This window comes from Arachis ipaensis, chromosome B07, assembly GCF_000816755.2.
Source record: "Arachis ipaensis cultivar K30076 chromosome B07, Araip1.1, whole genome shotgun sequence".
NCBI classification, from domain to species: Eukaryota; Viridiplantae; Streptophyta; class Magnoliopsida; order Fabales; family Fabaceae; genus Arachis; species Arachis ipaensis.
The window spans coordinates 118,510,180-118,522,657 of NC_029791.2; the positions used below are offsets into that span (position 1 = coordinate 118,510,180).

The 12,478-nt window shown below is 37.1% G+C and overlaps 1 protein-coding gene across 1 annotated transcript; it reads right to left on the reverse strand.

The window, feature by feature from the left end:
• LOC110264733 lies at positions 649–1,412 on the reverse strand. The gene is made up of 2 exons (XM_021106776.1): positions 1,062–1,412; positions 649–966 (listed from the first exon to the last, which is right to left on the reverse strand). Exons 1-2 carry the CDS (start codon positions 1,248–1,250, stop codon positions 727–729), a joined length of 429 nt encoding a protein of 142 aa, XP_020962435.1. The 5' UTR covers positions 1,251–1,412; the 3' UTR covers positions 649–726.

Genomic DNA, 12,478 nt, shown 5'->3' on the forward strand with positions numbered 1-12,478 from the left:
ATTTATTTACTTGAAAAATAATGGTTCTGCAACTGGCCTATGCAGGGTGCAAAGAGAGGCAGGCCACCCAAATTGCATGTCATTAAAAGCAAGGCAAGATTGAATGCCTCCACCAAGTCACCTGTGGCCATATCTACTGAGAAATTGAAAGGAACAACTTCTGCAACTGCAAAGAAGATGCAAATCTTCATGACATTCGTGCCTACCCTAGGCTTCAAGCGTCCAAGAAAGAAAGAATAACATCTTTAACTAGGAAATATATTTTGTATGTAGTTGCAACTTTGCTTTTTGGGAGCAGGGCTGTGTAAACTGGTTGTGTGATCAGGATCATTTTAGTTAGGTCTATTATGTTGTTTTGGTTTAAGTGAACAATGCTATGGAACTTTTTCTTTGGATTGCTCTGTTAACTTCTGGATCCTTGATTACCCATGTGGTGTGTCTACTAAGACAATATGATATGATTATGATGTTTGTTATGGATTATAATGATCTTGATTATTCTGATGTATACAACTTTTTGGTGAATAAATACTTAGGGTTCAAACATCACCATCATGTATTTTCAGTGAAACCCATCATGCTCAAACAACAAGTTTATGTTGAATTAAACACAATTAAACCCTTCTTTCATTCATAAGTCATATCATCATTACATATCAACTAATTCAATCTCAAAACTCTAACAACACCTCTAAAACACAACAATATAACACTCTATCTGTGGCTTTACTTGGAGATTGATGTGAACAACAGTGATGCACAAAAGATAGTAGCCACAACCATTGCAACTGAGACGTACATTATTAGCATCTTCATTGCTCTAACTTCACCCTCCAAGCTACCCAATCTCCATGACACATTCAATCTCCATTCATCATAGTCACCACCAACCTCTGCATCAGTTTCTGCCCCTGCTGCATACCCATCATCATCAACCCCTCTAAAGAAGTTGCAGTGGCTTCCCTTCTGAATATTTTCAAAAAAAAAATCAATTTCAACTGCACAGCAAAATAGACATAGGAAAATGGAAAACAAACTTAATTTATCCTAACCTAACTCACCGAGTATCTTGCACAAGTGTGGAACAACCTATCTGGATTCTCTCTTGTACCGGACTTCTTGATTGTCGTCTTCAACCCGCACAAGCATGTCTGGTCATTGATCTTCTTCTTCCGTCGCATGGAAGAGTTGGAACCATGGCTACCGATAGACTGAGACGGCAGGTAACCGCTGCGGCTTCCACTCATCATAACAGCGACTCAACAAACATACAGGGTCATCTACTACGAGAATCACGCACATTTATGCTTCAGATTGGGGTTAGGTTAGGGTTGTAACATTAGGACTAATTTGAGCTAAATAAGCATACATATCTTATCAGCATTAACGGTAGTCGTGCTGGAGTGTGCCACGCTGGCACTTAACGTTCCAGCTCGACAAACGTTAGACACCTCAGCAACTGAGATGACGGAAGGACGAACTCGATCAACGTGAGTAACTTTCGAGGACACTTTTGATTAATTTTATCTTTCGAGGATGAAAATGGAGATGAGAGTATCTTTCAGAAACAATTTTGACTATTAACTCTGTTAGCTATATTAAATATTTAAAGTCTTAGTATTATAAAACGAAAGTGAGAGTATTAATGAGAAATGATTTCGACAAATAAAAGCAACACTTTGAAATTTTTAATTTGGCAAGCTTCAATTCAACTATATTTTATGTTACACCTCTTCAAATCAGTTACGTGAAGTTGTATGAAGATATTTTTATGTAAACGTAATGATTGAAAATCGATAGACTTTAACTAAATGATTTAATATAAAATATGTTCAACATTTTGGCTATTATGGTCGCAGAAAACTAAAATAATTAAGAAAAAAAATTAGCGGGCTAACATTTTTATTTAAATCTAACTAGTACTTAACTAGCAAAAACGAATGAGTAATTTTATACTATTAGATATAATTTTATACCATTAAAAATATTAATAATAGTTAATTGATGATTACAAATCACAAAATCTACTAGTCCCTAAAATTCATCATAATTTTATTATGTATGTGAATCATAAATAAATTGTCAAATTTATCGCAAGAAGTAAAATCAGAGTTTTTCAGAGACAAATCCCTTCTTATATGGTGTCGGATCTCAATTCCAAATAGGAGTAAGGTGTTACGTTATGTTTTATTGTCACTGGCAACTACATAGCTTGTAGGGGTGTAATTGGTTTGGTTTGGTTTTAGACCAAAAATTAACTAAGTCGACCTGTTTGGTTCTTTGATGACATCAATTGTTTAATTTATTGTTTGTGACACAATTGAACCGAATCAAATCGAATCATTAGTGGTTTGGTTTGGTCGATTTTTTTAATTTTTTTAAAGTTAATAAACAGAATTTAAATGATTATAAAATAAAGTTTAAAACAGTCAATAAACTAAAATAAGTCTAAGGTTCTGAGAATTGAACCGATCATCGAACCATTCTAATTATTGGCTTACTAGTCCAACCGATCTAACTGTGGTCTAATAAAAAAAATGTTTTAAAATAAAATAATAAATAAATTATTGAACAACTCTCATTAACACAATAAAAAACAATCAATAAATCATCAACATAATAAAAATTATAAAACATGTTTATTGCTATGTTATAAAATTATAGAACATGTTTGTTTAATAGTCAATACATTGATAATATTAAATGTTTCCAAACATCCAATCAAATGTGTTTTCAGATAATTGTAGAAGATACCTAAAAGATGCACCATCAAATTTTTAACATAGTTTTCAAAATGTTAACACAAAAATTAACATGCTTTAACAAAAATTAACAAAATTTTCAACCAAATTTTGACAAGCTCGGCACAATAATTAACAACAAAATCAAGAAACTTTAACAAAATTTAACAGCAGACAAAAAAAAGTAAGAACCAGCAAGAACAAGCCAGTAATCAATTTATTAGTATCAATTTATCATCAATCAATAAGCCAGTAACATGATTAATTAGTCAAGAACAGTGAGCAAAGCCAATCAACCAAAAACAAGCACTAAGCACTGACAGGGCTTCCAATTAACTGAAGCAAAAAGTAAAAAAAAATAGCAACACATTACTTAATCAATAATCATCAATCAATGAAAGCACAAAACACCAGCAGTGAGAATACTAGCAGTGAGCATTAAAAAACAACGATCATTGACCATCAAAGAACAAGCACGAAGAGGGTTTGATTTCTGGGCAGACAATAAAAAAAAACACGAAGAACAAGCACTAGATTGGAATGGAGCGAAGTAGCAAACGCCGATAGCACGAAGATAGAAGTTCTTGAGTGCAACGGAGGCGGCAATAGTAGTCTCTCACTCCGACAGACGGCGACAAGATTGGAATGGAGAAGGGTTTTTTCTTGGTTGAGCTTCTGCTCTCTGAACTCGAAGGAAGGAGATTGGAATGGGGAAGGGTTTTTCTTCAATAAAATCACAAAACATTCAATAATCAATCATCATGTGATTTGATTTCTGAACAGAGCATTAAAAAAATGAAGAACAAGTGAGCGTGAGCACTGACATTCGGTCTGAGACGGCGAGCAGAGTCAGCAGACGAAGACGATGGCTAGCATGATGGTGAGAAGACGAAGACGACGGACGCTCGAGAAAGAAACAGCGTGCCTGCGACTGGCGAGTCTAAGAGCGAACAGGGGTCGGTGCGACGGACGTCACAGCGGCAACAAAGGCATAAGGCGGTGGTGGAGGCTATGGTTGCGGGCAGCAGTTCTTTGTTGTTGCTCTCTAAAATCTGATTTCTGAAGGAAGGGGCTTGGGGTTGGGGGCACAAGGCTGGGAATTGGCATCTCTCTCTGTTTTTTAATGAAACGGCGTCGTGCTACTGAAATTGGACAGTTTCGGTTTCGGTTTGACCGGCCGGTTCAATGGTTCACGTCTGATTTTTAGTTGGCCGGTTTTAGATAATAAGCCAAACCATTAAAGCTGTCGGTTCACGATCGGACCGGTTCAACTGGCCAATCCGGTCTGATTTTCAGAACCACGAAAATAATAAGAGTACATGATAAACCCATATTTCGTGAGTTATTTTGTGCTTAGTTTGAGTGATTTATTCAATCCTTCACCCACTTATTCATATTAATTGCATGGTTTTACTTTCCCTTCCTTATTATGTGATGTATGTGAAAAACATGTTTCCTAAGCTTTAAAATCAATTATTTTAATTACCTTTATTTCCATTCGATGCCGTGATTAGTGTGTTGAGTAGTTTCAGATTTTCTAAGGCAGAATGACTTAAAGGATGGAAGAGGAAACGTACAAAAATGGAAGGAAAGTGCGAAACAGAGTTTTGCAGAAACTGGTATCCACGCGATCGCATGGACGACGTGATCGCATGCCAGAAGCGAAGAAGCAGCGACGCGGCCGCATGACTGACGCGATCGCGCGCCTTCAGTAGAACGCATACGACGCGGACGCATGACTGACGCGACCGCGTGGCAAGGAAAAGCTCCAGATGACGCGACCGCGTGACCCACGCGGACGCGTGACAGAGGCCACGTATCAAAATTTATAGAATACGCCCCCAGCGATTTCTGAAGCCCTTTTTGGCCCAGATCCAAGTACAGAACACACAGATTAGAGGTTATAAAGTGGAGGAATGCATCCATTCAAAAGGGAGCTCGCCAATTTTCACTTTCCATGATTTAGATTTAGTTTGAGAGAGGTTCTCTCCTCTCTCTCTTAGGATTAGGATTTAGGACTTCTCTTAGTTTGTAAGAGTGACTCTCGATCCAGGTTTAATATTTACTTTAATTTATGTTTCTATGCTACTTTTACTTTAATGCTTTTATTCGTATCTACAGATGTTGCCAATTTGGCTTATGAACCCTTTCCATATTATTATTTGAATTAATAATTATTTAAGATATTTCAGTTTATTATTGTTCTCTTTAATTTAAGTTATTATTGCTTCCCATCTAAGGACATTTTTATTCCAACAATTTTACTTTTTCCCTTTTGGTCTTGGTTAAGAAATCAGTAACTCAACATTATCAAACTCAACATAACTGATAATCGCTATCTTGCTAATTGAATTGAACTTCAATAATCCCAACTTTTTATTAGGAATTAAATAGGATTCGAAGGTCAAACTAATTAGTCCCTTGACTTTCCTTTGCTTTAGTAAAGGTTAACTAAGTGGAATCTAGATTCAACTTTCATGATTGTTGAGAGAGAGATAACTAAGTTGGACTTCCAATTTCTCTTACATTGCCAAAAGTTTGCTTTACAGTATTTATTTATTTTAACTGCCATTTACTTTATTTGTCATTCAAATCACTTGCTTCTCATCTTCTAAACCCCGATTACAACCTTTATAGCCAATAATAAGAACATACTTCCTTGCAGTTCATTGAGAAGACGACCCGAGGTTTGAATACTCGGTTAACAATTTTTAAGGGGTTTGTTACTTGTGACAACCAAAACGTTTGCACGAAGGGATTTTTGTTGGTTTAGAGACTATATCTACAACGCGACTGTTTTTATGAACTTATTTACTGGCAAAAATCCCAACGTCAAAATGGCGCCGTTGCCGGGGAACTGCTAACGTGTGCCTTATTATTGGTTATTGTAAATATTTTTCTTTTGCTTGTTTATTTATTTTTGTTTTTCCTTTTTATCTTTATTTGCTACCATGAATTCTCACCCCTCTCGCTTTGAGTTTGGTTCTAACTTTGTTGAAGGAAATAGAAGTTACAGCAGGAACGTGCATCAAGGTCAGACCAATCAAGGATGGATGGAGCCAAGAGGATCTAATCAACCCTTTAGGCAACAACACCCTCCGAGATATCCTAGACAAAGACCATTCTACCGTGCATACCCAGCTGAAAGATATGGTGGACAACCTTGTAACTACCAACAAGCCCCACCCCGTGCATATAAACCATCCTTTCAACATAACCTCGAACCACCACACTCACAAGCTTCTCTTCACCATTCGTCACCATATGATCCTTCCTTATCCCAGTACCAATCCAATCACTCCCAATCACCGCCACTTTCCTATGTATCATGTCCAAGTCCAGCTACCCGAGAAGTAGAGGTTCGCCTAAAGGAAACAGTAAATAAACTTCAAACAACCATTCGACAACTGGAGCAAGCAGTAATTCAATGGGTTTCTAGGCGCTCAAATACACAAGGATCAGCCACAGCCCCATGTGAACAGTCTAACGAAGAGCGTAGCATAAAGGAGATACCCGAAACTCCAGTGGACAAGACAGAGAATGAATTCGTACTAGAACAAGTAGAAGAAGCTGTCATTGTTCAAGAAGAAGAGTTGGTTGAAGATCTAGGAGATGCTGAACCTCCATGGGAATCCAGAACTGAGGAAAACTCCGTCAAGGACGCTACAGTTGATGCTAAGGAAGATATTGTACAATCTCCAAGGCAAGTTGTTTATGAAGAATCAGACGGAATAATCCAAGAAGCAAATCCCCTTGATAGTGATAGTTACAAGTCTAGCTCTCTTAGTAATGAACTTGCATCCGCAAGTGAATTCTCTGAGATCGAAGAATCTTCCCCAAGTGAATATGAAGATGATGCGGAGGTAGATTTCCCTCAACCTCCAATCTATGACTCAAGTGATGAGGAAGACATAGAAGACTTTGACCAGGACACAGATACAATTGTAGAGCCTTGCAAGGAAGTGGAGGAATTCACAGAAGAGCACAAGGGAGTAGAACTTACAGAACCACCGAAAACACCTATCCCAAGGCCATTACCACCTAATACAAGCTTCAAGTGGGTACAATTCTTAACCTATAACTTTACTTATTCACTTGAATATGGTTTGCTTGAAACAGATGGCCAGCTTAGAGCTCTTTGCGGCTTTAAGAGTAAGAGGGAAATAGCTCGTACTCAGAGTTGGTGCACAAGGTTCAATAAGGTTCCACGCTTCACCTCGAAATACACGGATTGGTATCATGCTCAATTTCATGGATCACGGAGAACGTTTGGTCACCATGGTGAGATTCTACTTTTTAAACTGCCCGGATGGAAACATATAGACCAAGACGGAGGTAGATTTAATAGCAAAGCTTGGGATCATGGAGTTTATTCTGACGTTTGTCACCCCGGGAGCCTAACAATCTGTTTGAAGCTGTTCAGAAGCTTTGCATGCCTAGTTTGGGATCCCGGAGGCTATTGGCATTCCAAGCACTGGTGGAGATTTTTGGACGAATTTAAACATAAGCCGCCCTAGCAGGAAGCTCCTCCAATGTCCAACTTAAGGACTTTAACTAAAAGTGCTAGGTGGGAGACAACCCACCATGGTATAGTCGCTTCTTTTTCAATTTATTTCTTGTTAATTGCTTTCATTTTTATTTCCTTTTCATTTTACTTCATTGAACCTGAAATCATGCATAGCATTCATATTAATCATTGCATTCTGCATTTATCTTACATATAAAAAAAAGGGATGCACGACGCAACCGCATGCCCCATGCGATTGCGTCATATTGCGAAAACACTATCCACGCGACCGCGTCAACCACGCGGCCGCGTCAACCACGCGGCCGCGTGCCCTGGAGATCGGCGTAAAAATCCAACGTCCAGAAAGTTAGGCTGGAATCGTGCGGCCCTTGTGCGTTTTGCACAAATTGGCTCACACGATCGCATGCCCCATGCGATCGCGTCACTTGCACAATACCAATCCCACGCGACCGCGTGAGCGACGCGATCGCATCACATGGATTGCACGTCACCCCAGAAGGAGACAGAGAGTTGCGCTGAAACGGTGCTGGAGTCATGCGTTTAGCACAATTTCCAGCGACGTGATCGCGCGACCCACGCGATCGCATCATCCCCTCTTCCACCCCTTTCATGCGATCGCACGACCCACGCGATCGCGTCATTCCACTATCACCCCCACCACGCGACCGCGTCCCCCACGCGATCGCGTGGATTTGAAAATATAACCCCCCCAACCACGCGAACCCTATCAGTCGTGCAGCCCCCCAACCCTCTTCTCCCTCTCTTCTTCTTCTCCTCTCAACCACCACCCAACCACCATTGCCGCCGCCCCGACCACCGCCTGACACCACCGCCCCCAGACGCCACCACCACCTACACCCTTCCTTTCCCTCCCCTTCTTTCTTCTTCTTTCTTACTCCTCCACCCCCTTCCCGCCACTGCCCTCCGTGAACCACCACCCACCAGTGATGACACCCACCCCTTCACACCCGGCTTGACTGAGCATCAGGGACGATGCTTCATTTTAAGTGTGGGGAGGTCGCCATCTCTGGCGTTTTATTTTGGTGAACCACTACATCTCATTTTTTTTATTTTTGATATTTTTCTGTATTTTTCTTTTTTTCTTACTGTTATTTTCTGAGTACTTATACATTGCTGCTTTTATGTATTTTTACTCTATTTCTGCATTTTGCATTTTTAGTTCATATTTTTAGTTTAGTTTAGTTTGCAATTCTGACTTATTAGTGGATTAATTAGTATAGTTTACCCTTTTTATCATAAGATAGCATAGTTAAATTGAAAAATATAAAAAAGAAGTAAGCTAGGAAATTGAACATAACAGATTTAAATCCATAAACTTTGTATATATAGCATTACATCATATAGTTAAGTTGACAACATTTCATCAAGGAGGAACATTAAAACTTTAAAGGCTACCCTAAATAATTTTTTTATGAGAATAATGGGAATTTTTAACTAAACCTGCATAACAGATATGAATGATATATGATGCTTGAGTTAGAGAACACACAGCCTGTGAGTCTTGAGCTTAATTGTATGGTTGCATTTAAACCATAATTTCATTCCTGTGTGTTTTGCTTCTTTTTATTCTGATGTTCTTTACTTTGCTTTAATATATATGTCCAATTATAGAATATAGATACATACCAAAAGAATGATTGAGGCCATCATTTGATTTTAGCTCACTTACCCCAAAATAACCTACCTTTCACATCACCCTTGTTAGCCCCCTTGAGCCTTTAAAATCCCTTTTATTCTATTTAGCCACACTATTAGCCTTAAGCAGAAAAACAAAATAAAATTCCAAGTTGAATCCTTGGTTAGCTTAAGATAGAAAATTATGAATAGATTAAAATGAGGGAAACCTATTGGGAACATGGATGATAGAAACAAAAGGTAGAAAAGTTAAAAGAAATAAAATAAAATTTGGGAAGCATGCTCATAAGAAATCAAAGTGATTCAATTACCATGTGCATTAAAAAAAAAAGAGAAGTTATTTTCAGCATTCAATAAAAGAGGATACAAAAGAATTCCTCAATGCAAAATAAAGCAATGCACATGGGATAAAAATAAAATTGAAACATGAGCATGTAACAACAAGTGGGATAATATGGGAAAATTGGTAAAGAAGTTTTGTTCTACTAAATATGTATGTTAGGTGAGATCTTAATCTAATTAAGGATTCACTTATTAGCTCACTTAGCCTTATACATATATCCTTACCTTTACCTTGGTCCCATTACAACCTTAATTAAAGACCTCATGACTTTTGGTATGACTGTACTCTATAATTGTTGATTGGTTAGATGAAGAACAAAGTTATAGAAAGTAAGAATAAAAAGAAAAGTAGAGTGAATAAACCCAATAAACACTGAGTGACTAGAGGGTAAACACAAAATCTAGTGAGGGTTCAATAACTCATCAACATATATATGTGCTTAATTTACTAATTGTTTTGCAAGTTTGTACAATATTTTTATTTCCCATCTCATTTGCTAAAATGCTTTATTATTTAAGGGTTGGCTATCTATATATATATATATATGACTCCTTGAGAATGTGAATTAATTTGACTACATGTAAGCTTTATATATGAGTGGATAAATTGGAATTGCATGACTCATTTAGGTAGATGCATTTAGAATAGGTTGCATTGCATAACATTCCACCACTTTAACCTTACCTTATTCTTTACCTTGGATTTAGCATGAGGATATGCTATTGTTTAAGTGTGGGGAGGTTGATAAACCCATATTTCGTGAGTTATTTTGTACTTAGTTTGAGTGATTTATTCAATCCTTCACCCACTTATTCATATTAATTGCATGGTTTTATTTTCCCTTCCTTATTATGTGATGTATGTGAAAAACATGTTTCCTAAGCTTTAAAATCAATTATTTTAATTACCTTTATTTCCATTCGATGCCGTGATTAGTGTGTTGAGTAGTTTCAGATTTTCTAAGGCAGAATGACTTAAAGGATGGAAGAGGAAACGTACAAAAATGGAAGGAAAGTGCGAAATGGAGTTTTGCAGAAACTGGTATCCACGCGATCGCATGGACGACGCGATCGCATGCCAGAAGCGAAGAAGCAGCGACGCGGCCGCATGACTGACGCGACTGCGCGCCTTAAATATAACGCATACGACACGGACGCGTGATTGACGCGACCGCGTGGCAAGGAAAAGCTCCAGATGACGCGGCCGCGTGACCCACGCGGACGCGTGACAGAGGCCACGTATCAAAATTTACAGAATACGCCCCCAGCGATTTCTGAAGCCCTTTTTGGCCCAGATCCAAGTACAGAACACACAGATTAGAGGTTATAAAGTGGAGGAATGCATCCATTCAAAAGGGAGCTCGCCAATTTTCACTTTCCATGATTTAGATTTAGTTTGAGAGAGGTTCTCTCCTCTCTCTCTTAGGATTAGGATTTAGGACTTCTCTTAGTTTGTAAGAGTGACTCTCGATCCAGGTTTAATATTTACTTTAATTTATGTTTCTATGCTACTTTTACTTTAATGCTTTTATTCGTATCTACAGATGTTGCCAATTTGGCTTATGAACCATTTCCATATTATTATTTGAATTAATGATTATTTGAGGTATTTTAGTTTATTATTGTTCTCTTTAATTTAAGTTATTATTGCTTCCCATCTAAGGACATTTTTATTCCAACAATTTTACTTTTTCCCTTTTGGTCTTGGTTAAGAAATCAGTAACTCAACATTATCAAACTCAACATAACTGATAATCGCTATCTTGCTAATTGAATTGAACTTCAATAATCCCAACTTTTTCTTAGGAATTAAATAGGATTCGAAGGTCAAACTAATTAGTCCATTGACTTTCCTTTGCTTTAGTAAAGGTTAACTAAGTGGAATCTAGATTCAACTTTCATGATTGTTGAGAGAGAGATAACTAAGTTGGACTTCCAATTTCTCTTACCTTGCCAAAAGTTTGCTTTACAGTATTTATTTATTTTAACTACCATTTACTTTATTTGTCATTCAAATCACTTGCTTCTCATCTTCTAAACCCCGATTACAACCTTTATAGCCAATAATAAGAACATACTTCCTTGCAGTTCCTTGAGAAGACGACCCGAGGTTTGAATACTCGGTTAACAATTTTTAAGGGGTTTGTTACTTGTGACAACCAAAACATTTGCACGAAGGGATTTTTGTTGGTTTAGAGACTATATCTACAACGCGACTGTTTTTATGAACTTCTTTACTGGCAAAAATCCCAACGTCAGTACATCACATCCAAATTCAATAAAATTTCAACTTGTCCTAACAATTAAACATAAAAACAAAGATAATTAGAAAAGTCTAACAAATAACAAAAAAGAATACACTTAAAAATAAAAAAAGACCGAAACAGCCACTTTAAAACTAAAAAAAATCCAAAACAACCACCATGCTTAATCTGAATCCACACCAGATTCATCATCATCTTCTCCGATTGGTGCAATTTCTACAAAAACAAAACAAAGAAATCAATATAGATTATAAACTATAAATATAAGCTATTGAACAATCAACAACAGTCAGAGACAATAATTTTAGTCAAACTCATCTTCCTAATTAAGAATAGACCAGCAACAACAATTAAGGACAATAATTTTAGTCAAACTCGTCTTTTAGTCAAACTCGTCTTTCTAATTAAGCACAGACAAGCAACAATAATCAGGGACAATAATTTTAGTCAAACTCATCTTCCTAATTAAGCACAGACCAGTAACAACAATCAGAGACAGAAATTTTAGTTAAACTCATCTTCCTAATTAAGAACAGACTAGCAACAATAATCAGGGACAATAATTTTAGTCAAACTCATCTTTCTAATTAAGATAAGTTGATAACAAATTTAAATTTTATAAACTATGACAATTGATAAGTTGATAACAAATTAAATTAGTTAATTACTTTAAAGTTGATTTATTTTGAAAATGTAAGAAACACTTTCAATGTACAAACTACAAAGAGTATTTGTCAACTTTTGCAAAATTAAAAAAATGGATTATTCTTTGCAAAATGACTGAACAATATATTGATTTGTGAATTTAACTAATATATGTGCCTTTAATCAACTATAAAAATTTGAAAATCAAATTCTAACCTCCGAACAAAACATTGTTCAGTTGCTTTTTGCAGGAGAGGGCTCGGCGATTGGAGTGCTGCTCCGCTTAGGGTTTGTTGTGAAGG